At 40.7% G+C, this 27,463-nt stretch overlaps 1 protein-coding gene across 2 annotated transcripts in view; it reads left to right on the forward strand.

The window, feature by feature from the left end:
• Window positions 1–27,463, forward strand: part of nfatc1 (nuclear factor of activated T cells 1) — a 286,505-nt gene that overhangs the window by 137,102 nt on the left and 121,940 nt on the right. The window contains exons 8-9 of one of the 2 annotated variants that reach the window (XM_073050710.1): window positions 3,437–3,569; window positions 9,457–9,887. In XM_073050710.1, the coding sequence (XP_072906811.1) occupies window positions 3,437–3,569; window positions 9,457–9,605 (282 nt within the window). In that variant the 3' untranslated portion in view covers window positions 9,606–9,887. Of the gene's footprint in view, window positions 1–3,436; window positions 3,570–9,456; window positions 9,888–27,463 lie in introns of those variants that run through there. The other variant, XM_073050704.1, reaches the window with a different exon arrangement.

Consider the following 27,463-nt stretch of genomic DNA (forward strand, 5'->3'; position numbering starts at 1 on the left):
AAGATTGAATACACTACAGTCAGTCTATGGAATGAGCTATTTTTAATATATGTTTTTTATGGGCATTTAGAAACAAAGGTCTCTCATTAGTGTGCCTGCATCATTGTGCAACGGTAGGCTAACAAATGTTTGCAACTCACTGTACTGATTAGACCATAAGACATAGGAGCAGAATTAGGCCATCTGGCCCATCGAGTCTGCTCTGCCAGTCAGTCATGGCTGATCCTTTTTATTATCTCCACCTCAACCCCAGTTCCTAATCTTCTCCCTGTAACCTTTGATGCCTTATCAATCTCTGCCTTAAGTACACCCAATGACCTGGCCTCCACAGCTGCATGTGGCAACAAATTCCACAAATTTAACACCTTTTAGCTATTTACTGTGAGGACTGTCCGGTTTGGGTTTCTTTAGAAGCTAATTCTGTTAATAAATTTTCTATCACTTCTCTTCTTCGATCCTCACTTCCTTTATCTTTAAGTAAACTAACTGAGAATTCAGTAGTTAAACATACTTTGAGGATCTGGGTACAATTTAGAAAATACTTTGGTTTATTGAGATTTTCTCTTTCAAGTCCCATTTTGTCTGATTTTTTTAAACCTTTTATGACCGATCTTGCTTTTAAAGAATGGGATAGATTGGATATTAAATGCTTTCAGGATTTGTTTGTTGGAGGAAGTCTCTTTTCGTTTGAGCAATTGTCAGCTAAATATAGCTTACCAAAAAACCCACTTTATTCAATATCTAAAAATTAGAGACTTTCTGCGATCTCAATTATATACATTTCCTAAAAGTCCCGATAAGAACTTATTAGAAGTAATTTCTAATTTGAAATCTTTTCATAATGGTTCAATGTCCAATATTTATGGCATGTTGCTGGGAATGAGAAATGCTACTTTAGACAAAATTAAAGACCTTTGGGAACAAGATTTATAGACTTCAATTCTGAGGAAACTTGGAATGAAATTTTTAAATTGGTTAACACTTCTTTATGTGCCCGCCACTCCCTCCTACAATTTAAAGTGGTCCATAGGGCCCACATGACCAAGAATAAGCTATCTCGTTTTTATTCGGATAGATCTCCCTATTGTGATAGATGTAACAATGGAGAAGCTTCATTAATTCACATGTTTTGGACATGTCCAAGTCTTGAAAAATACTGGAAGGAAGTATTCCAAACTTCCTCTGTACTTTTCAAAGTAAATTTTAAGCATAACCCTTTGACTACCTTATTCGGTATTGTTGGAGGAAAAGATATTATTTTGGAGACATCTAATTTGCACATTTTGGCTTTTATTTCTCCCATAGCTAGGAGCGTACTCTTGCTTAAATGGAAGGATGTCGTTCTGCCTAATCAAACGTGATGTTATGTCATGCTTAAATTTAGAGAAGATCCGTTGTTCAATTTCTGAATCTAGTCAAGACTTTAAAACATTGTGGGGACCATTTTTGAACTATTTTCAAAACTTTTGATTTGCTGTTAAAGTACAGAAGTTGGCTTATAACATATTTCACTAAATGTTTATATATATTATATTTTTTATATATTTCACTATACTTTTTTCTTTCTTTACCAAACAGCTTCAATCTTGGTAGTGGGCTTAGATTCTTTTCTTTGTATAATAAAATTATCACATTTCAATATTATGATTTAATTTAATTTACATGAGTATAGAGTAATGAGATTGCAAGTGTGATTCAAATAAAATGTATTTGGTATTATTTTATCTTTTTTGACTTATTTATCTTCTTGTACTCTGTATTCTTCTATGTAGAAATTAATCCAAATATTGAAATAGACTCTCCCACTATGGGAAACATCCTTTACACATCTACTCTCTGTCTAAGCCTTTCAAATTTCAAAAGGTTTCAATGAGATCCCCCTCTCATCCTTCAGAATTCCAGTGAGTACAGATTACTGATCAGGATGGGAAGTTTTCATACTGCAGTCCCAAATTTATTAAGTTGGGTCACAGCAGTATAGCAAGCAATGCTGCTGTCTCACAATTCCTGGGATTTGGAATTAATCCTGATCTCCGGTGCTGCGTTGTGATGCTTCACATTCTCCCTGTGACTGCATTGGTTTCCTCCAAAGATGTACCCATTGGTAGGTTAATTGGTCATTGTAAATTGTTCTGTGATTAGGCTAGGATTAAATCGGGGGATTACTGGGTGGTGTGACTCAAAGGGCCAGAAGGGCCTATTCTGTGCTGTATCTCAGTCAGTAAGTAAATAGATAGATAGATTATATAGGTGCTTGAAAGTTGGCATGGGCTCAGTGAGCGGAAAGGCCTGTTTCCATGGCTACATGTTGCAGTGTCATTAATTCACTGCAAAATCTGCAGAAGACCTTCTTGGCATTTGAGTATTTTATCAAAACATGCTCTCTTTTCACTGCTGCCATTAGGAAGAAGGTAGAGGAGCCTCAAGACTCACATCACCAGGTTCAGGAACAGTTATTACCCCTCAATCATCAGGCCTTTGAACCAGAGAGGATAACTTCATTCATCTTTACTTGCCCCATCACTGAACTGTTCCCACAATCTATGGAATCACCTTCAAGGACTCTTCATCTCATGTTCTCGATATTTATTGCTTTTTAATTTATTGTTGTTATTATTATTATTATTATACTTTCTTTTCTCAGCTCAAGCTGGTAAAACCTGAGGTACACACATAGCCAAGCACACTCATTTCTCAATTGCTAGGAACTTTTGGACTACTCTAGAGGTGCTTAGTGGTGGCTACTGGAGATTTACATAGATATTGCTGTCGAGCCCTAATTGTTTAATGCTATTGTGTAGTTACTTCGGGGTGATACCAGTTGTAGATGTTACTATTAGGACAATGTATACCTGTTCATGTTCCATAGTCTTTCAGTTTCCTCTTATAATTCAGCATATTTCTGGTGTTTTTCAATTATTGATTTCTGTATGTTATGTGTGTTTGGAATGGTTATATCTGTTAAGTAAGTTGTTCTTGCTTGTTTATCCTGTAATACTATGTCAGGACAGTTATTATAGATTGTCCTATCTATAATAATGGACTGGCTGTAATATAATTCATGGGACTCTAAACTATAAAACTGGACCAGGCTTGTATTTATAGTAAGGTGTGATTTCTTTTATGAGTTTGTATTTTAAAGCAAGATTTTGGTGAATGATGTTTGCCAATTGATTGTGCCTGTGTAAGTAATCAGACTGAGTTAAACTGCATCATTATTGTTATTATTATTATTTCTTTTTTTCCTTCTGTTTGTATTTTCACACTAGATGTCTATCCCGTTGCTGTGGTCTTTAATTGATTCTATTATGGTTATTGGATTTATTGAGTATGCCCACAAGAAAATGAATCTCCATATTGTATTTGATGACTTATATGTATTTTGATAATAAATCTACTTTGAACTTTGAAGTCTTTCTTGATTTCTTTGTTGCAGAGTACACTTATTGTTGAAATTCCACCCTATCGGAACCAGCACATTACCAGCCCTGTCCAAGTCTATTTCTATGTCTGCAATGGGAAACGGAAGAGGAGCCAAAGCCAGCGCTTTTCCTATCTACCAGCTAATGGTAACTGCTTATATTAAAATGGTGTGACATAGCTGTAATGTTCAAATTCAGGTATCTTGTTGTCGTGTTGTAGTCATGCCTTCGGGAATCGGGTCCCCCCCCCCCCCCCCACTCCCCTGTACTTCCCATTCTCAAAGCTGTGACTTACTTCCATTCTCTCCTTGAGTAAGGTTTTTTTTTCAGCGTGCCTTGTTTTTAATTATCTCCCTGTGTGCTTGTTACTACCTTTTGTTGGGTGACATTTGAGCGCTATTGAAGACACCATATACATTTCAGTCGTTGATAATTTGTGAGAAAAGATAGACAATTTAAGAGACCACATACCAAAGTCCGACTGCACCGTTTTGACATTTGACTGAACATCAATTAATTAATAATGTTCAGTCAAATGCACAGCAATAAAAACAGAAATATTTAACTGTTCAAATTGTTGGAAAGAAAGCTCAGAGTTCATTATTTTTAAATATAAACTCCAGCTTCCTGTTTGTGGTAAATATGTTTCTAACCGAGAAGAAAATTTTTGATGAGCAAGTGTGGTGAGGCAGCAATATACACTGAGTTGGAGATTGTTAGTCGCTGAGTTTGAGGTATCAGACATTAGATAATGTTCACATTCCTGCAGTACAGATGTGGAGAGTCAGAGTTAGGATTGCTGTATTTTGTAAGTCAGAGGACGAAGAGATTTGTTTTGAACCTCACGCTATACATTCAAGTTTGTGATCACAGTGTACAATTGATCGCTTTGATGAGTGTGTTAATAAACACAAACCTTAACTATAGTTTCATTATCTCAGAATGATGTATTTCTCAATTTAAATTCTTAAGTTATAAATACAGAAGATTTTACTGAAGTAAATTTGAAACATTTTTATTTGATATATGAAATAAAGGAAATGACACTTTGCTGAATGTGACTTTGCATCAGAAGTGATGCATATATAATTAATTTTAGAGTATTTTCCCTTGAATCATTGGTATAAATCTACATTGCTTGTAGCTTCGTGAACTGCTTGCTACAAAACCCCACTCACTGATCATGCAACGATGAATCTATAGTATATATAATGTTTGGGCTAGAATGTCTTTAGAGAATGCTGGTCTTTTGCATTGAAGGCTCTGAAATAATTGAACGATGATTGTAAGATTACTAGGACATACCAAATAGAAGCAAATCTCATGAGATTGCACCTGCATTTAATACGATAATAGCAGATCCCACACTTCTTCCTGTTTCCATCCATTTGCTGGTGCTACACAGGAGGGTTTAAACTAGATTGGCAGTGGGGTAGTACTCAGAGCAGGAGCAAGTCATGAAATAAAGCAGTAGCCAAAGAGAGCCAGTCTTGAAATCAGTATAGCCAGGGACACAGTAAAGGTAGAGCAAGGAATACTCAATTCATCATTATCATTTTGTGCTGTGTCGTATGACATAGGCGATCATGGTCTCATGACCATGATTATTCTTGGAAACTTTATCTACGGAAGTGGTTTGCCTTTGCCTGCTTCTGGGCAGTGTCTTTCCTTGAGGGGTGACCCAGTCCACTTGTCTGGCATCAGTGGCATAATTAGGACATGTGATATGCCCTAGCTGCTCGTATGACCATCCACCACAAACATGCTCCCATGGCTTCGCGTGACCCTGATCGGGAAACTTCACCTGCAGGCTAGCAGAGGAAAGGAGCACCTTACACCTCCTTTGGTGGAGACATATCTCCACCTCACCATACTCCGTTAAGCTGCATTTGTTTCAATGCTCAAGGTTTAATATGCAGATGAACTCAGGATTGGGATATCTAAGTCATAATGGAAGCATGGCTGAGAGAAGGGCAGGACTAGAAGCTCAACGTTCCAGGTACAGATGCTACAGGTGTGACAGGGTGGTATTAGTGAGAGATTTTAATTTCCCTGGTATTGATTGGGCCACCCAGAAGGTTAAGGACCTGGATGGTGTGGGATTTGTGAAGTGTGTCCAGGAAAGTTTCCTCTGTTCATATTTAGCAGACTCTGCTCAGGACAGTGCAATACTAGTCCTCCTCTTAAGGAACGAGATAGGACATGTAACTGAAATGGCAATCAGGGAGCACTTTGGCTCTGGTGCCCATAATTCTATTAGTTTTAATGTAGTAATGGAAAAGGATAGGACAGTTTCATAGACCGATACTCACGGACAAGAGTCCTCAACTGGAGCAGGACTAATTTTGAGGGAATTAGACAGGATCTGACTGAAGTCAATTGAATAATCATATTTGGAACAAAAGGGAAAAAGTAGCAGATAAGAGGCTTTTAAAAGTGTGTTAGCAAATGTCCAGGATCAGCGTGTTCCTGTAAGGATGAAAGGTAAACCTGGCAGGTTTAGGAAGCCTTGGCTTATGAGAGAGGCTCTGGTCAATCAGAATTGGAATCAGGTTTATTATCACTGACAGAAGTTGTGAAATTTGTTGCTTTGCGTAGCAGTACATTGTAATATGTAAAATTTACTACAAATTGCAATGAAATATGTAAAAAATAGTCCAAATAGAGAGCCAAATAGAGTGGTAATGATCATTCAGAAATCTCATGGCTTCTTGCTGTTCCTAAAATGTTGAGTGTGCATCTTCAGGCTCCTGTTCCTCCTCCCTGATGGTAGTAATGAGAAGAGGGCATGTCCTGGTTGGTGTGGGTTCTTAATGATAGCCCTTCTTGAGGCACTGTCTTTTAAAGGTGGAGAGCCTAGTGCCCATGATGGAGCTGGCTGAATTTACAACACCCCCGTCCCCCACAATTTCTTTCTGATCCTATCAAGAAAAAGAAAGAAGCATACACTAGGTTTTGGAGGTTGGGATAAATTGAACCCCTTGATGATTATAAAGGGTTTGAGCATTTCCTTAAGAGAGAAATCAGGAGGGCAAAGCTAGAGTTTGAGATGGATTTGTAAGCTAACTTAAAGAGGTGTAACCCTCAGGCTTGGCCAGCACGTTTTTGTCTAGGGGAAAACAACTTCTGGCCCCACCAAACTGTGCAATCTCGTTTGTGTGGATGTTGTGTAATGTACACCATATGCAATTAAATGATTGAACTTTATAAATCTTAATCTGGATAGAGGATTAGTAAAGAAAATAAAAAAGTGAAAGTGCACATTTTAAGGAAAAAGTCTATTGCGCATCATTGGAGCTCACTGTTCGTTCATTTGTTCCCGTCAACCTCCAAGCGTAGCTGGCCCTCGGACCCTCGCTCCTCAGTCCACTCCGTCTGATTGTCTTCCAACTCTCTCCATTTGTGTCCTCTCTCACCACTGCTCCCTGACAAAAGACCGTGAAAAACCCAACTCCCAGATGCACAAGAAATGACAACAGTTCCTCATTGGCTAACCCCTGCATTCCAAAGCCCCATTATCTCTAGCCATAACCCAAACATTGCTGCTACAGAAAGCCATTTCCTTAGCAGTGAAACATTACATAGAAGCCATTACATTAGCCTTAGCAGTGAAACATTACAGCGTGTTACAGAGGTTATTTAGTTACTATGTTAAAAGGGTGGTTAGGGAGAGAGTATGTCCCATTGGAGATCACCAGGGCTACTTATTTCTTAAGCTATAGGACATGGGTGAGATTTTTAATGAATATTTCTCCTTGGTGAGGAGAAAATCATGGTTGCTCAAAACTTAAGGGAAGCAAGTTGAGATGTTTTGGAGGACATTCATATTACTACAGCAGAGGTATCTGCAGCCTTGCAGCACATTCAGTTGGATAAATCCCCAAAGATTGAATGTGTGCATCCTCGGGCTTTGTGGGAGGCTGTAGATAAAATAGTGGAGAATCCTGTGGAGATATTTGCTTCATCATTAGCCACTGGTGAAATTCTGAAAGGCTGGATGGTGGCTAATTTCATTCCTTATTGAAGAAGGGTAGCAAGGACAAGTGAGGGAACTACAGGCTGGTTAGCCTGCTTCAGCCATTTTAGAGTCTATGTTGTCAATTTGACTTTAGCAAGGCCTTCAACAAGGTCCTATATGGTAGCCTGGTCTGGAAGGTAAGGTTCCACGTAATTCATGGAGAGCTAATTAGGAGGATTCAAAATTGGCTCGGAAGTAGAAAGGAGAGGGTGTTTGTTGATGGTTGTTTCTTGGAATGGAGGCCAGTGTCTAGTGGTGTGCCACAGGGACCTATGTAGAGACCCTTGTTATTCATTATTTACATAAATGATTTGTATATGAATGTCCAAGGCTTGATCAGTAAGTTGTGGATAAGATGAAATTAGGAGGTGTTGCTGATAATGAAGAGGGTTATTATAAATGAACAATTGGTTAAGGAAGTGGCTGAGGAGTGACAAATGGATTTCAATACTGACGGATGTGAAGTATTCACTTTGAAAAGTCAAACCAGCTTAGTAGTTATACTATGAATGGTAGGATTCTTGGGAGTGTAGTGGATAGAGGGACTTCAGTGTACAAGCCTTCATGAGTCAGGGCATTGAGTATAGGAGTTGGGACATTATGTTGCAGTTGTATCTGTCAATAGTGAGGCTGCACTTGGAGTACTGTGTCCAGTTTTGATCACCCTTTTATAGGAAAGATGTCATTAAACTGGAAAGGTTGCAGAAACAATTCATGAGGACATTGCCAGATCTGGATAAGTTATAGGGAGAGGGTGGCCAGTCTAGGTGTTTATTCCTTGTAACATAGGGGGATGAGCGGCAACCTTACACAGTAGAAGTGTTTAAAATTATGAGAGTCATAGATAAAGTGGATGCTAATAGTCTTTAACCCTCAGGGTAGGAGATTTCAAAACAAGGGGGCATAGGTTTAGTGTGAAAGAGGAAAGATTTAAAAGGAATCTGAGGGGGCAACATTTTCAAGCAAAAGCTGGTGAACATAAGGACCAAGCTGCCAGAGTAAATGGTTGAGGCTACATTTAAGAAGCATTTAGGTGGGTACATAAGGCTTAAGAGGATATGGAAACACAGGAAATTGAGACAAGCTATGTATGCATTGTGTTTGGCATGGACTCATTGGGTCAAAGAACCTGTTTCTGATTCTAATCCTCAGTTCCTTTGTTTTCCTTTGTACCCAAGAATCTATTCATATCAATCTCGATCACTGCACTTGGTGAGGCACCAGAGGTAGACAGTGTGGTGAAAAAGGTCATAATTGCTTCTGATTTCAAAGATAAAATCCTTGCAAGCTTCTTTCTTTGTCTGTCCAGCCAAGAAAGCACATCAACACTTCTACTTCCTCAGAAGGCTAAGGAAATTCAGCATGTCTCCAATGACTCTTAACAATTTGTGCAAATAAACCACAGTTTGGTATGGCAACTGTCCTGCCCAAGACAAACGTAACTTGCAGAGAGTCATTGATGCTGTTCAGCTCGTCACAAAGAACACCTTTCTCTCCATTGGCTCTGTCTATACCTTCCACTGCTTTGGGAAAGTAGCCAACGTAACCAAGGACCCCTTTCACCCAGTCATTTTCTCTTCTCCCTTCTCACGTTGGTCAAAAGGTACAAAAGCCCGAGCACGTGAACTGCCAGAGTCAAGGACAACTACTATCTCATTGTTATCAGACTCTAAAAGGTGAACTTGTAAAATCCGATCAGTTTCGCTGTGGCTCTTGCACCTTATTTTTCTACTTGCACAACACTTCTGTACCTGCAACATTATATACTTAGAGGTCATTTCATTAGATAGCTGCTCTACCTAAAAAGGTAGCCATAGGAGTGGGATTTGGTGTGGACTTCTGCTGTTCAGCCCATCCACTTCAAGGTTCAACATGTGTGTTCAGAGGTGCTCTGCTGCACACCACTGTTGTAACATGTGGTTATTTGAGTTACTGTCACCTTCTTGTCAACTTGATCCAGGCTGGCCATTGCCTTCTGACCTCTCTCGTTAACAAGTCCTGTGTTTTCACCCACAGAACTGCTGCTTACTGGATTCTTTTCCCTAGAGTCTGCCATGCGTGAAAACCCCAGGAGATCAGCAATTTCTCAGATAACCAAACCATCCCTTCTGGCACCCGCATCACCTCAGTCAAATCATGCAGATCACATTCCTTCCCCATTCTGATGTTTGGTCTGAAAAACAACTGAACCTCTTGATCATGTCTGCATGCTTTTATGCATTGTGTTGCTGCCACATGATTGCCCGATTAGATAGTTGCATTAATGAGCAGTTGTACATCTGTACCTAATAAAGTGGCCACTGACTGTATACTGCATTCTGTTACCTTACTCCCTTAATGTAATTATGTTTTGCATGATCTGACTGAATGGTGTGCAAAACAAAAACATTTCACTGTATCACAGAGCCGATGACAATAATAAAGCAATATTAATACATTGTTAGAAATTTGCTGAGCCCAGTGCCTATCAGATGTTCATGAGCTATTTTGTACTAGATCACAAAGAAAAATCAGATATAAATCAAAAGATATTTGATCTGTTGTCATCAATATATATAGAAAAAACATTACATGTTACTGTGCACATGTGTCTCACTCTTATTTGAGATGTAAATATTTCGAGAGAGTGGAGAGTGGATGGTTTAGAGTGGACTCACTCTAAACATTTAAATTAGCTGCATTTTAAACAATGCTCAGCAGGCTGAGAAGGCTAAAGCTCATTCTAAAATAGTTTTGGTACCACATTGGTGTCAAACTCAGATGAGTCACATGTACTTTTATATTATATAGAATTTACCTGACTTGTTGAATGGAATTTACTGTACCAAAACAAAGCAATCAGCCAAACTAGGCCTTTCAGAGTTTACACTCAATGAGGAACTCTTCCCACACAACTTCATTTCTGTCTATCATCATCTCCTTCTAGACTTCTTCCTCCAGCTCATAGCTAAGTTGACCTTCAGTGTATTGATGACATTTGTTTCAATTCATTGGCAATCTCACCTCTCAATGGGTGAAGATATTTCCTGTGAAGATCAATGGTTATCTTACAGTTATGTTCTTGCTTGGAAGTAGACATGTCTATGTTTAGCTCATCAAACTCTTTGATAAACCGCATTCAGTTATAGAATGGAAAAAAAATTAATTTTTGCACTTCATAAAAAGTTCACATTGTTTTCTAATGGATCGAGTTATTATGTAGAAGGTGATGGAGAAATGTAAAGGGATGTATTGTTTACTTTCATATACTACTGCCATATTCCCACCACATATTAAAAAAAGCATTGCATGTCAACTGTCATTTATGATAGGAAATGGCCAACTTCCTACCCTTTGCAATCACATTTCATTGCCATGGAAGAAAGAAAGGCATAAACCCCAAGCAACAAAGCAGTAACGTGACTTCACAGTCCATGATTCCAATTGCTTTATCGACCATTTAAAAGAACATCGTTGAGCAGAAGAGATGTGACCTGGACATCAAGCAGCTTGCAAAGTCCACAGATTGTGCTACTGCTGAGGATGATCTACAGTGTGGTCAGGGCATTAAGTACAAAAGCTGGCAATCACGTTGCAGCTGCATACAACTATGGTTAGGCCACATTTTGAGAATTCTGTGCAGTTCTGCTCTGCGCAGGAAGGATGTGGAGGCTTTGGGGAAGGTGTAGAAGAGCCTCACCAGGATGTTGCCTGGATTAGAGTGTATTTTGTACAAGGAGAGTTTGTACAAACTTAAATTGTTCTGTCTAGAGCATCTGTGGCTAAGGTTAAGTTTGTAAAGATGTGAGAGGCATAGTTCAGGTAAATAGTCTCCCTTTTTTCCAGTGTGGAAATGTAAAATATTAGAGGACATAGATTTAAGGTGACAGGAAGGAAATGTAAAAGAGATTTGTGAGGCAAGTTTTTTTGTACATTGAGTATGGTAGGCATACTGAACACGCTGCCATGGGAGATGCTAAAATCAAATCTAACAGCAGTATTTAAGAGGCAAATAGATAACACATGAACAAGCAGGGAATGAAGGGATTTAGACAATGTGCAGGCAGGTGAGATTATTTTAATTTAACATTATGGTCAGCACAGACATCATGGAGTGAAAGCCCAGTTTCTAAGGTGTACGGTATTCTGTTCTCTTCTCTTCTAGTCTACCTATCTACCTATTGAAATATAGCACAGAATAGGCCCCTTCTGACCCTTCGAGCCACATCGCCCAACAATCCCCCGATTTAATCCTAGCGTAATCACGGGAGAACTTACAATGCCTAATTAATCTAGCAACCTGTACGTCTTTGAACTGTGGGAGGAAACCAGACCAATTGGAGGAAACCCACACAGTCATGGGAAGAATGGCCAAGCTCTTTACAGGCAGCAGCAGGAATTGAACCCAGATCAACTGTACTGCAAAGCATTGTGCTAACCACTATGCTGCCATGCTGCCCCGCATGCCAAGTAGATTTAGGTCTGATTTTAACTGACACCCCTGTCAACTGTACTGTACTGAAATCATCGTTACATCAGGGACTGTGAGCAGGAGGCAAGGACAGTGAAGAGCCTTCTCCCAGAGGACTTAGAGATACCACAATCTCCCAAACCTGATGCAGGATTCCACCCATAGCATTTATGTGAGGATAGGAACAATTGATGCTGCTTAACCCACTGAGTTAGTTGCTCCTAAGACCTCTCTGTTGGACAAAGTGTTCAGGAGTCTCAGACTTCCCCAGTCTGTCACTGCAAAGTTGTGTGCCGTTCAGTGCAAAGACTTCAATCTCACAATGGTCTGTTCTTTCTGTGCAAGTCAATGCTCAGTATCATCTTGGCCTTCAAACGCCTCACCTTCACTTGACCACACAAACCTGCCATGTTTCTCTGTTTACTTCTCATTGCTGCTTTGATCACCCAGGCAGTGTATTTTGTAAATTGGTGATTGTCGTATGTATCGTGGTTCAATGAAAAAGTCTGTTCATTTAGGGCATTTCATTACATCAGTGCATTGAGGAGTACAGGGGAAACTAACAGAATGCAGGATAACGTGTTACAATTACAGAGAAGGTGCAGTGCAAACAGGGTAATTGTGAAGTTAAGAGTCCATCATATTGTACAAGACGACCATTCAATTGTCTTATAACGGCAGGACATATATTGTCCTTGAGCCTGATGGTACGTGCTTCTGTACCTTCTGCCCAATGGAAAGGGGAGAGAGAACAGAGAATTTCTGGGGTTGGTGTGGGCTTTGTTGTGTTATTTTATCGAGGCAGTGAGAAACGTAGTCGGAGTTCATGGACGGGGCGGGGGGGGGCGCAGTTCTTTTGATGTGTTGAGCTATTGCCCAAAGCTCCCTGCAGTTTCTCGTAATCTGGGCAGAGTAGTTGCCATGAAGTTGCTATGAAGCATCTGACGGGATGGAATGGAGACACCTCAAGGCAGTACAGTTTTGAACCACAGCAGCTGAATAAAGCTATCAAGAGAACCATGTACATCATCAATTTAGAGGTTGGACAAACTAGGGTTGTTTTCTGTGGAGGAGCGGAGACTGAGGGGAGATCGGATAGAACTTTAGACAATTGTGATAGGCATTGATATTGTAGGTAGTTGGGCAGTCGGTATCATTTTCCCAGGGTCAAAATATCTAATGCAGAAAGGAATGCATTAAAGGTGACAAGATGACATGTGGTGCAAGTTTTTACACACAAAGTGGTGGGTGCCTGGAATGGACCACTAGGGGTTCTGATGGAGACAAGTACAACAAAGGTATTTAAGAGGCTCTTAGACACATGAATGTGCAGAGATTGGGGAGCATCGACTATGTTCACAGGAGGGATCAGGTATAATTAGTTTGGCACAACATTATGGGTTAAATGATCTATCCTTGTGCAGACTGTTGTATGTTTTGTCATTTTGTATCAATAGGTACCTGACAGTCAGCATGGATACGGTGAAGCAAAGTGCCTGTTCCTGTGTTATGTGACTTCACAATGCCATAGGTCACTTAAAAGTTGAGATCTTGTTGACTACAGTCATCCACAAACTGCCAACTGTAGCTGCAGACAGGACAGATAGGAGACTTGATGCTTGAGGGACTTCAAGCAGATCACGGAGAGCACCAGAAATGAGGAGACCTTCTGCTACTAAGCCTGTAAAATAATGTACCCCAATGTAAACAGTGACCCACTTCACAACATAATCCTCAACAGCAGCACGGTATGCTAGTGATCAAATGGATGACAAGCAATAATCCTGCACACCTGCCCTGCTTATAACACACATGAACAAATCTGTGATCTCTTTATATCTCTGCATTTTTTGAAGTATGGAAACACTCCCTGATCACAGACTCGTGCATAAAACACATTTTGGTGAAGACTTCCATTCTAGAGGTGTAAAGACTTCCTGAAACTTCCTGGAGAGCATACAATTTCTTTCTGCATTGCTTCCTCGTATGCTGTTTTTTTACTCTTGGAGGAGACTATTGGAGCCTCTTCACGTGGTGCAACTGGCAGATCTTCTGGCTGCTTCTCAACCCTGCACAGTGCATCAGCCCTTCCTATTGCAGTGCCTTGTTGACCAGGACTGACTCACAATTCAATTGCATAGTTGCAGAATAGACTCGTCCCCTGAATAGGCAACCACAGTCTCTTCCATGGCAGCCATGGGGACTGCGTTGATGCTCTTCTTCAGTAGTTATTCCAGAGGTGTCAGGAGATGCATGCAGTTTAGTAGGGTCTAATGGGATTTCCAGAGGTCCTGTTTTATACTTTGTTTCTGGATGCAATCCACCCCAACATTTCAGGCTGTTTTTGAAAACTTTGTATTTCATTTCTAAGGAAACCGTTAGTGCTAAATAAGCTGTATTAGAGCACCAACATTAGGTGCAATCCTAATTCCAGATATCAGTCACCATAGGGAGCATCCTTGCTGCTCTCCTCACGACCACAAGAAACTGCAGCTCAGCACATTTCAAAAACCAGCCTCCCCTCCATGGAGTCAGTCTACACTTCTTATGGCTTCAGTAAAGTAGCCAACGTAATCAAAGATCCCACCCACCCTGGATGTTCTCTAATTTCCCCCCTCTTATCAGATAGAAGATAAGAAAAAGCCTGAAAGAATGTACCACAGGGCTCAAGAAGAGTTTCTATCCTCTGTTATAAGATTATTGTATATAAGATCATAAGATACAGGAACAGACTTAGGCCATTGTGTCTGCTCTGCCATTTCATCAAGGCTGATCCAATTTTCCTCTTAGCTCCAATCTTCTTGCCTTCTCCCCATATCCTTTCATTCAAGAATCAAGAATCTATCAACCTCTGCCTAAATATACATAAAGACTTGGGCTCTACAACTGCCTGTGGCAAGAATTCCACAGATTCACCACTTTATGACTAAAGAAATTCCTCTTCATCTCCATTCTAAAAGGAGACCCCTCTATTCTGAGGCTGTGTCCTCTGGTCTTTGACTCTCCCGCCATAGGAAGCATCCTCTCCTTATCCACTCTATCAAGCCTTTTCACCATTTGATAGGTTTCAATGAAATCACCCCTCATTCTTCTGAATTCTAGTGAACACAGGCCCAGAGCCATCAAACACTCATCATACGACAAGCCATGATTCATAGGGAATCATTTTCATGAACCTCCTTTGATTGCTCTCCAGTTTCAGCTCATCCTTTCTAAGGGGCCCAAACATGTTACCATACTCCAAGTGAGACCTTTATAAAGTTTTAATATTAAATCTGTGCTTTTATGTTCTAGTCCTCTTGAAATGAATACTAACATTGCATTTGCCTTCCTCACCATAGACTCAACCTGCAAATTAACCTTTAGGGAATCCTGCACAAGGACACCCAAGTCTATAAACCCAAGTCTGTGGTTTTCCTCTGGTATGAACAGTACCCAGAGTATACCCAAAGTGATATACTTGTTGTTGAGGGGGATGGCCACAGAGGTACTCTGCACTGGTTCCTTAACCCCTTTCCCCTTCCTAACTGTTACCCAGTTTCCTGCATTCTGCACCTTGGGGGTAACTTCCTCTCTATATGTTTTATCTATCACCCCTCAAGCCTCCCAAATAATCCGGAGTTCATCCAGTTCCAGCTCCAACTCCTTAACGTGGTTTGTTAGAAGCTGCAGCTGGAAGCACTTCTCGCAGTTGTAGCGGTCAGGGACACTGGTTGAGATGGATATGATAAGATGGACTCTTGGCTCTCAATCTCTCTTGCTGTGACCTTGCACCTTCCTGTCAACCAGCATGGCATTATCTCTGTACTTTATTCTGCACTTTGTTATGGATTTACGTTGTGCTACCTCAATGTGCCGTTGTAATGAATTGATCAGCATAGATAGCACGCAGGACAAGCTTTCTGCTGTATCTCAGTATGTCTGAAAACAATATACAAATTTACCAATTTATGTCACATGTAATGTCACTTGCCCATGAGCACAAACACTGCTCCTTGTCCACCAGCCTAAAGACATTACAGCCCAGAGAAACAATTGCACATTACTTTTCTCTTTTCTGCTACCAATTCAAAGGCAGTATTTTATGGAGTGAAATACAATGGTGAAAATTTCCTTGTCAGTTCATCTCCTTCCTGAAATTTAATCTGACATACAGGGTGTGAGGAACTTCTGCATATTAGAAGCCCACATGATGAAGTCAGCCTCTGCCTACTGCTTCCTTTTGGAGGATTATATGGGGGTTTGGAGTGGGTTGATCTGGCATTCCCCCATTCGCCATCCACTCTCACCTTAACATGATTAGCTGCAGTCCAAAGTTATCCTCCCGTATCACTGGCCAATGTTGACTCTGTGGCTCCCTTTCCCCCTTCCAGGATCATAAGCCTTCTTGCATCAAACGTTCTACCACCCCAGCACTTTCCAATCCAAGGTAGCAGCCACAGTCCTTCTCCTTCTCTGATCTGAAACCAGTCTCAATCCTCCCCTCTGTCAACCACTGCACAAGCCCCCCAGGAGTTTGGTTACCGCCCCCCAACCCACTGCACCCCACCTCTCAGCTTGAGAGTTTTTATTCAAACTAAAATTTGCAGGATAGGATTTGCTTGGTTGTGATCAACAAAGGCCTTTGTGTCTTAGTGTAATACCACTAACACATGAACTTGAAATAACCTTAATTTTTAAACGAATCGCTTTTGTATGTTGTTTCTAAGAAACAGTACGTACAGACTCCTAATTGTTCTTTGGAATAATCATGGGATGGGTTGATAACTGATACCAATAAATTCACAAGCCGCACACACAAAATGCTGGAGGAACTCAGCAGGTCAAAAGGCATCTATGGAGATAAATGAAGAGTTGACTTTGCAGGTCATGGTCCATAATGTCGACCGCTCATTTCCCTCCTCAGATGCTGCGTGAGCTGCAGAGTTCCTCCAGTGCCTTTTGTGTGTATTGCTCAAGATTCCCTGTATCTGCAGAATCTCTTATGCCTAAATTCGCAAGCCATAATGTTTACAGGAGCTAGGCTGGTGGATTGGCAGCAGACTCTGTTTGCTTGTGGGGAAGTGACATTGCAGGCAATTTTTATCTAGAAACTGAATTTCAACTAAGTTGTTGCTCATAAATGTGGCTGTATTTAGCAGTAAAGGGTTCCCTGCAAAAAAAAAGGAAAGCCATTTTAAAGCCACAGGGAGTCGACATGTTCTTATTTTAACCTGCTCTCCTGGATTGCTTTCTACATGGATCCCAATGTCCATGTACACAGCCTACAGTTTTTATTTCTTCAGAGGATTCTGTTGCAGTTCTGCCAAGGAGGTTAGGAGAGTTCTGTTAGAAAATGAAGCAGTGGTCTGGCTTTGTGTGGCAAAATAAATCAGCAGTACATGTTCTTATTGATGGAAATTGAGTACTATAATGTCAACACCCAGAGTGTAAGCTTTATTTAATAAGGTAGGGTGGGAGGGAGTCACACGGGCTTTATAGATCCCACTATAATTCAGATTCAGAAAGAATGGAAGACTTGATTAAAGATCAGCTCTCTCACCAGGACTTAAGCTGCTCAATAGCTAACTGTTGACGTTCCTGCACCAGGTAAAAACAATCACTGGTGATCTTTTGGCTTCAAGTGATTGTAAAATAAGCTCACATGACACATAGAATCAATTACCGATGCATCAAAAATAAGTAGCTGTTACTCCATTAGAAATGTTGTTTCTAATTCCAAAAGTGAGAAATGTCCACCCAGGCACCTTGGAATGGGCACAGTGTCAGAGTGAACAAAATATACGTTTGAGTTTCCATTGGGTCAATAGTGGAAAAATGTTTTAAGTGTTACTCACATCTTGGCCAGCAAGGCATGCTTTTTTCAAGGAAAAAATTGTAAACTTCTTAATTAAGTTTCCCTTTTCTAGAAGGAAAGTGTTATTTGAACTTTAATGGGAATACACAAACTTGAAATGAATTGCATCTTTGAAGGGAGCAAAGAATGAAACTGCTTCTCCTGTGACAATGCAGACTTCGCAAGAGCTGTCCAAAATAAAATCCCTGTCACGAATCTTATGCTTCAAATATTTATCCATTTTTTTCCCATAAAGAATGCAATGGTTTCTGCCACAACCGCCCTTGTGGTAAAACATTCTGGGCTTTGACAACCTTTTGGATAATAAAAATAAAAATCTCTTCATGGTGCCCTGACTGATTTAGCGATCATTTTAAATTGTCATGTACTTGCTAGGGGAACTTTCCCTAATCTGTGAGAATTATAAATAACTTTAAAACTTCATAAAATTGATTAATTTCATTGTTAAAATGGAGTCTGATTGAATAAGGCCAATCCCTGAAAAATAATTATTAGGCCTCAACATTCTTCCTTAATTGATGCATTAAAGACCATTAGATAGAGGAGCAGAATTAGGCCATTCAGTCCATCCAATCAGCTCTGTTATTCCATCATGACTGACTTATTACCCTTTCTACTCTATTCTCCTGCTTTCTCACAGTAACGTTTGACACCCTGATAATCAAGAACCAATCAATCTCTGCTTTAAATATACCAAGTGACTTGGCCTCCATGGCCATCTGTGATAATGAATTTCACAGATACACTATCCTCTAGCTAAAGAAGTTCCTCCTCATCTGTGTTCCAAATGGAAGTTGCTCTATTCTAAGCTGTGCCCTCTGGTCCTAGACCCACCCTCTATAGGAAACAGCCACTCCACATCACTCTTTCTAGGCCTTTCAATATGCGAGAGGTTTCAATGAGATCCCCCCCCCATTCTTTTAAACCTCAGTGAGTACATGCCTAGAACTATCAAATGCACCTCATATATTAACCCTTTCATTCTCGGAATCATTGTCGTGAACCTCCTCTGGACCCTCTCCATTGCCAGTACATCTCATCTTAGATAAGGGGGCCAAAACTGCTCACAATTCTCCAAGTGTAGTCTGACCAGTGCCTTATAAAGCCTCAGCATCACATCCTTGCTGTCATATTCATTCTAGTCCTCCTGAAATGAACGCTAGCATTGCACTTACTTAAAACTGACACAACTTGCAAGCTAACTATTAGGAAATGCTGCGCATGGACTCCTAATTACCTTTACACCTCTGATTTTTTAATCTTCTCCGCATTTAGAAAATAGTCCATGTCTTTGTTCCTTCTGCCCTACACTATATTCCATTTGCCACTTCTTTGCCCATTCTCCCAATCTGTCCAGGTCCTTCTACAGACTCCCTGCTTACTCAAAACTACCTGTCCCTCCACCTATCTTATTATCATCTGCAGACTTGGTCACAAAGCAATCAATTCCATCATCCAAATCATTGACATATAACATGAAATGAAGTGGTCCCCGCACTGAACCCTGAGGAACACTACTTGTCACTGGCAGCCTGCTAGACCTGGCTCTCTTTATTCCGACTCCTTGCCTCCTGCCAGTCTATCCATGTTAGTATCTTTTGTGTAATACCCTGGGCTCTTAACTTGTTAAGCAGCCTCATGTGCAACATCTTGTCAAAAACCTTCTGAAAATTCCAAGTAAATAATATCCACTGACTCTCCTCTGTCTATCCTACCTGTTATTTCCTCAAAGAATTCCAACAGATTTGTCAGGAAAGATTTCCCCTTCAGGAAGCCATGTTGAATTTGGGCTACTTTATGATGTGCCTCCAAGTAGCCCAAAATTCCATCCTCAATAATGAACTCCAACATCTTTCCAACCACTGAAGTCAGACTAATTGTCCTATAATTTCCTTTATCCTGTCTCCCTCCCTTCTTAAAGAGTGCAGTGTCATTTGCAGTTTTCCAGTTCTGTGGATTCATTGCAGGATCTAGTAATGATCAAAAGATCATTACTAATCCCTCCACAGTCTCTTCAGCTACCTCTTTCAGAACCTTGGGATGTAGGCCATCTAGTCCAGGTGACTTGTGTACCTTCAGACCTTTCAGCTTCTCAAGCAGCTTCTTCTTAGTAACAGCAACTACACTCAGTTCTGCCCCCTGCCACTTCTGTATTTCTGGCATACTGAACTTTGAACTACTGCTACTGTCTTCCACAGTGAAGATCGGCACAAAATACTTATTTAAGTTTGTCTGTCATTTCTTTATCACTCATTACTTCCTCTCCAGTGTTATTTCCAGCAGTCCAATATCCACTCTTAACACTCTTTTAAACCTTAAATATCTGAAAAAATGTATTTTGATATCCTCTTTGATATTATTTGTTCTTTTTATCTTCGTATCTTCATATTTGATCTTTTTTCTTGCTTTGACCTTTTTAGCTGCCTTCTGTTGGTTTTTAAAAGCTTCCCAATCCTTTCCCTTCCCAGTAATTTTTGCTGTATTATATGCCCTCTCTTTTGCTTTTACATTGTCTTTGGCTTCCCTTGTCAGCCACAGTTGCCTCATCCTCCCTTTAGAATACTTTTCATTTTTGGGATGTTTCTCTTCTGCATCTTCTGAGCTGCCCCTTGAAACTCCAGCCATTGCAGTTCTGCTATCATCCCTGCTAGTGTCTCCTTCCAGTCAACTTTGGCCAGCTCCTCACTCTTCACTCTTGCCTCTGTAACTCCCTGAACTCCAGTGTAATACTGATACATCTGATTTTATCTTCTCCCTCTCAACTGCAGGGTAAATGCTATCATATTATGCTAACTGCCTCCTAAGGGTTCCTTTACCCTAAGCTCCCTAATCAAATCATTATACAATACCCAATTCAGAATTGCCTTTTCTGTAGTAGGCTTTACCACAAACTGCTCTAAAAACCCATCTCACAGCCATTCTAGAAATCTCCCCTCTTGGGATCCAACACTAACCTGATTTTCCCAATATACTTACATATTGAAACCTACCATAACTATCATAGCCTAGCCCTTATTAAATGCCTTTTCTATTTCCCATTGAAATTTATACCCACATCCTGGCTACTGTCTGAGTATATAACACCCAATGGGGTTTATTTTTACCCTTGCTGTTTCTTAATTCTTCCCATAAGGGTTCTAGGTCTTCCAATCCTGTGTTAGCTTTTTAAAAGGATTTGATTTCATTATTTTTACCAGCAGAGCTGGCCCAACAGCTCTGTCTACCTGTCTGTCCTGTTGATAGAAGGTGTATCTCCCAACTATGATCTTCTTTCAGCCATGACTCGATAATGCCCACAACATCATACCTGCCAAACTCTAACTGCACTAAAGATCATCTGTATACTGCATGCATTCAAATATAACACCTTCATCCGTGCATTTCTCATCCTTTTTTATCTTGGCCCCCTGCTACACTTCAACTTATCCCACTGATTGCGATTTTGCCCTGTTATCTGCCTGTCCTTTCTCACAGTCTCACTACACACCGCATCAACTTGTGTACCAACTGTCCCATTCTCAGCCCTATCACTGCAGTTCCCAGTCCCCTGTCAACATAGTTTAAACCCTCCCCAACAGCTCTAGCAAACTGACCCTCAAGGATATTGGTCCTTCCTGGAGTCAAGTGTAACCCATTCTTTATGTACAGTCATATCTTCCATTTTGGCATCAATGCTTCATTCATCAAATTGATTGTTTAGTCAGGACACATGGCTTACTGTGCACAGTCTAAAAGCAGGCTAATTTTCTTCCAGGAAAGTGCAGCTAGAGGAATTTTGTTCAGTGCATGATATCAGCCAGTTTAGTTCATCTGTGCGATAGGAAAATCAGTGGTGTTTACCATCCACCCCAATTGGTCTTGACTCAAGGGGAAAGCTAAAGTATTTTAAAAGCAGTGAGGTTACTAATTCTATTTTAAATTCCATTTATTTCACTTGAATTTCAATTTTCCTCAAGTAGAATTTGAACATGTGCAAAAAAAAAACAACAACAGTCCAGACCGTGAGACTGTCAGTCTTCATACTGTAGTCTAGAACACTTGGGACTTTGGTGGTGCTACACTGTCAGATTTTCCAGACTTCCAACCCTGCACTTCATACCAACAGTCCTCAAATACCTCTTCATACCAACCACTGGTCCAGGTCTCCAACAACTAATACCACCCAGTTACATATCTCATCACGTCAGGAGATCTGCCCCCATTACCTTTGATCCTGATAGTGCCCCAACCCGTCAATTGCTGCTGCATCAAACTTCAGACTTTTTCAGATTCTTGGAAATCATTCCTATTCTATCCCCAATATATTTTTAAATCAGTTATTGTAGATATTACAGGGTATTACAAATTTCTCAGTTTCAAGGGACTGGAGGAACCAGGGCTATAGGAGGGGGAAAGAAGAGTGTGAACTGTGACCTCATAAAGTTGGAAAAGAGCAAGGGATTCAAGGTCCCAGCAAATGTAGAAGAAAATGCAGAAGCTGAGATCCCTGCTAATTGGAAGGAAGCAGAACTAGAGCCCCAGGAGCAGGAACCAAGTTGCTGCCTGAATTACAGGGTAGGAGCTGTAAGGAAAGGCTGGACAAACTTAGTTTGTTTTCTCTCTGGAGTGGTAGAGGCTTATGGGATATCTGATAAAAGTATTTATAATTATGAGAGGTAAAGCTAGGTTAAATAACCAGATTCTTTCTCCCGTGGTTAAAATGTCTAATACTAGAGAGCATAGCTTTAAGGTGAGAGGGGGAAGATTTGTGGGCAAAAATTTTAACATAGAGAGTGATGGGTGACTGAAACGTGCTGCAGGGATGCTAGTGGAAGCAGATTTGACAGTGGATTTTAAGAGGTTTTTAGAAATGCATGTAAATATGCAGGTAATAGAACAAAGTACCCAGGACATCTTTAGGAAGTGGTGTCTCAGAAAGGCAGCGTCCAGTATTAAAGACCTCCAGCACCCAGGGCATGCACTTTTCTCACTGTTACCATCAGGTAGGAGGTACAGAAGGCTGAAGGCACACACTCAGCGATTCAGGAACAGCTTCTTCTCCTCTGCCGTTCGATTCCTGAGTGGACTTTGAAGCTTTGGACACTACCTCACTTTTTTTTAATATACAGTATTTCTGTTTTTGCACATTTTTAAATAATCTATTCCATATACGTAATTGATTTACTTGTTTATTTATTATTCTGCTTTATTTTATTAGTATTATTTTTTTCTCTCTCTCTCTCTGCTACATTATGCATTGCATTGAACTGCTGCTGCTAAGTTAACAAATTTCACGTCACATGCCGGTGATAATAAACCTGATTCTGATAAGGATTATAGTTTAATTTGGCATTGTGTTCAGTAGAAATAGTTTGGGCCGAAGGGCCTGTTCCTATAAAGTACTGTTTTATATTCTGTGAACCAGGGCCCCAGCATGGAATCTGGAGCTCTGCTGAATCAGAAGGGAGGTGAGGAACGGGAGACCCATTAAGTGGGAAGGAAGGGCAGGAACCATGGCCCCAGTGGGTGGGAAGAGAGACACAGCAAATCTCAGCTGGTGAGTCAGATGTTGAACCATCTGGTTTTTTGAACGCTTGGTCGTGAGTTATCGGAGTTTTGCTGTTAACCAGTAATTGCTATGCCACAGATCAGAATGAGCACGTTGGGTCTAATTCTGGATGCCACGCTGCAGGAAGGGCAAGCTACTTCTTGAAGAGTTTGCAGAGTAGCAGCCAGGATAATACCCAAGGATGAATAGAGTTTGGCTATTTCAAAAGACTGAACTGACCGGTGCTGTACTCTCGGAGCTGAGATGTTTAGGAGGGATTTAACAGAGGTATTCTAAGTTCCGAGTTCAATGGCTCCATTTAATATCAGAGAATTCTTGCTCTTTGCAGACATCCACAAAAAGCAGAATACCCCAAAGAATGAATGACAGTAGAATGTTAGAATCCTAAAGCCCCCTCTCCCCCTCCCAAGCACAGGCAGCAGCAAGGTATCAACCCTTCCCCCCCCCAGCCCCACTCACTTCAGCAGAAAGCCTCAGCACCCACCACCCACCAAGCAAGCAATAGCAAAGCCTCCAAAGAGAGATCATGATCTGCAATCCAACAAAAACTAATTGTTCTTCCAACAATTTGACATGCTACAAGCTCTCTCTCTCTCCCTAAAAAAAGACAGAGAGGTGTCATCCTTCCCACAGCGAGAGGGGAGACCAACAAAACAAAACAACTTGCTGATTGCGATGTTAAAGTCTGCCGTGTCACTTTTATTCTGAGTTCTCGGACTCAAGAATCAGCAGCAAACTCTCCTCCCACCATTGAGAGGAAGAAAGAGAGAGCGTGATCGCTCGAGTACAGAGCTTCTGACAGCTGATCCACTGTTTGAGATGTTCTGTTTCTCCTGTGACGCCACAGCCGGAAGCTCCAGCATGGAATCGGCCTATACACTGGGCCGCAGGGCCTCGCCCCAGAGGAGCGCAAGTCTTCCAGGCTGCATCTTTGGGATGTTGAAAAGCAGCCAGAGGGAGAGCCCCAGGAGTGGGAACCATCGCCGTAAAGAACCGCAGTTTGAGTGCAGCTGTAGATCACCGACTAGGATGAGTGTTTATTTAATGCTGCAATTGGAAAACACTGCCAGAAAGAGCACCAGAAGCTGAATAAATCTGGAATTAGAAAGGGAGTATTTGAGAGATAAGGATTAGGGTGAGGGAAGAGGAGGTTAACTGGCAATTCTTTCAAAAATCCTGCAGAGATACCTTGATTTGACTGACTTCCTTATTAACATTTGACTTTGAGGTTTCAACATCTCATCAGACCTCAGGTTCTATGACCCAAAAACTAACCTAAAGATGGAGACACAAGAGACTACAGATGTTGGGATCTGTAGCAACTTACAAAATACTGAGTGAACCCCATGGGTCAGACAACATCTGTGGAGCAAAATGGATGGTAAACATTTCAGGTCAGTCCAGATGAAGGATCTTGACCTAAAACATTGCCTGTCCATTTCTCTCCATGGATGCTGTCGTACCAGCTATCTCCAGCATTTTGTGTGTTACTGATGAAAGGATAACCATTAAGATGAGGACAGTTTTACTCTTCTATATCAGTAGAACATTCTGAACTGAAAAAAAACAATCAAATTATGGTCTAAGCAATGTTTAACTCTCTGCCTTGCAGTCCTTACCAATTTGACAGAAACTAGAATCTTCACATTAAGCCTTTGAAGAGAATTATGCGTCTGAACCCTTCATACATTGCTCTTGCTTTTCCTTCATTTTTGCTCAAAATATAGTTCCTCATGGGTCCATATACTGTATGCCATGTCCATCTCCATGCTGTTTGTCTCCTATCTAACCTCTACAATTCTCTATTCCCTGTAGATTTCAAAGTACACTGCTGGTACCAAAGTCAAAGACTCAAGTGCTAACCTCACTTCTTCCTTCCTTTGCTCTGTGCCTAAATACTGTTTCTTCTTTGGATATCTATGTTCCCTTATGCTTGTACCATATGCCTGGAAATTTTTCTCCAGATGGCTTGTGCAGTGTCTTATGAATACCCATACAGGAAAAATCTGCTTCATCCAATAACATAGTCAAAATTTTTAAATGTTGGTTTGGCTTTGACAAAATGGTACGGAAGTACATGATCTTATGAATTATGATTAAACAAAGTATGCTCATCATAAACTGATGTCCTGAAGGGTCTTGGCCCAAATCGTCGACTGTTTATTCCTCTCCATAGATGCTGCTTGACCTGCGGAGTTCCTCCAGCATTGTGTGTGTGGTACTATTTTATGTATTATGACCCTCAATGATAAAACTGCCATTGCTCAGTTGGCAGATTAAGGAAGTTTGAGAAACTGTGACCTGAGACTCTGTTATCTTGTTTCTTTCAGTAACTTGCATGCTTCCTGGCTGTTGGTTTAGCTGTGAACTAACTCCTTGTCTCCTGATCTACTTTGAGAAGGAGCGGCGCTAGACAACTGTTTTTTTTTTGGTGTAAAGCTTAAAATTGGGCAGGAAACAGACAATCTATTCACAAAATTGGATGGTTGACATTAAGACATGTTAATTTGCCTGTCCAGGTTTGTTTCCTTCTCCCAACATAACTTACAGCAACTTTTCAGTTGCTGTCTTGGTAGTGGAGGTACACCACATGGTCACTAAGCTCCATTTTGCTCCCAGGCATTCATGGCAACTGGTTGAACCAAATCAGGCAGCACTGTCTGCTTTCTGTTGACTAATTACCACACCAGTACCAACAAAGCCACATTGCCATGGAATAGCAATTAAATAATAAATTGTTTTCTTCACTTATGTTAATTTTATTCAACACCATGATTCAAAGCGTCACGGGTTTGCCTTTGTATTAGAATATTATGATTCCCTTATTCTGGTATAATTTTAATGAAATGCTGTATTAACTGACTTGATACTGCCTCTGTTTGTGTGGGTTTGCATGTATTCCTGGTGACCACATGGGTTTCCTCAGCATGCTCCACTTTCCCCTTCTCTCCCTCAGCCCCCAACCATATCCTAGAGTCAAGGAGATTAATTGACATCAGTAAATTGTCCCTAGCATGCAGGTGAGTGGTAGAATCTGGGGGGCAGGGCGTGGGATTTGATGGGGATATGGGGAGAATAAATCAAGATTTGTACAGGACCCATGTGAATGAGTGCTTGGTGATCTGTGTGGACTTGGTGAGCTGAATGGTTTGTATGAATCTGCTCAGATGTAGCACAATAACATTATCAAATTCAGAATCAGGTTTATTATTTCTTGCACGTGTCTTGAAATTTGTTAACTTAGCAGCAGCAGTTCAATGCAATACATGATAGTAGAGAAAGAATAAATAAATAAGTAAATAATTTGCAGCGTGTGTGTGTATATATATATTTATATGTACATATAGAATAAATTAAAATTAGTGCAAAAACAGAAATAATGTATATATTTTTAAAAACGTGAGGTAGTGTTCATGGGTTTAATGTTCATTTAGGAATCATGTGGCAGAGGGGAAGAAGCTGTTCCTGAATTGCTGAGTGTGTACCTTAAGGCTTCTGTACCTCCTCCCTGATGGTAACAATGAGAAGAGGGCATGCCCTGGGTGATGGGGCTCCTTAAGAATGGATGTTGCCTTTCTGAGGCACTGCTGCTTGAAGAAACATATGGAGGCTAGTACCCAAGATGGAGCTGACTAATTTTACGACTTCCTGTAGCTTCTTACTGTCCTGTGCAAAATGCTCTCCATAGTATCTCTATTAGAAGTTTTCAAGTGTTTTAGTTGACAAACCAAATCTCTTCAAACTCCTAATGAAATATAGCCACTGTCTTGCCTTCTTTATGGCTGCATCAGTATGTCGGGACCAGGTTAGACCCTCAGAGATCTTGACACCCAGGAACTTGAAATTGCTCACCCTCTTCACTTCTGGTCCCTCTATGAGGATTGGTTTATGTTCTCTAGTCTTACCCTTCTTGAAGTCCACATTCAGCTCTTTCATCTTACTGACAATGAGTGCAAATTTGTAGCTGTGACACCAGTCAGCCAGCTGATACATCTTGTTCCTTTACACCCTCTCATCTCCTTCTGAGATTCTACCAACAATGGTTGTATCATCAGGAAATTTATAGATGGCTTTTGAGTTATAGCTAGCCACACAGTCATTGGTATAGAGAGAGTAGACCATTGGGCTAAGCACACACTCCTCAGGTATGCCAGTGTTGATCATCAGT

Source organism: Hemitrygon akajei, chromosome 1 (genome assembly GCF_048418815.1).
Source record: "Hemitrygon akajei chromosome 1, sHemAka1.3, whole genome shotgun sequence".
Classification (NCBI taxonomy): domain Eukaryota; kingdom Metazoa; phylum Chordata; class Chondrichthyes; order Myliobatiformes; family Dasyatidae; genus Hemitrygon; species Hemitrygon akajei.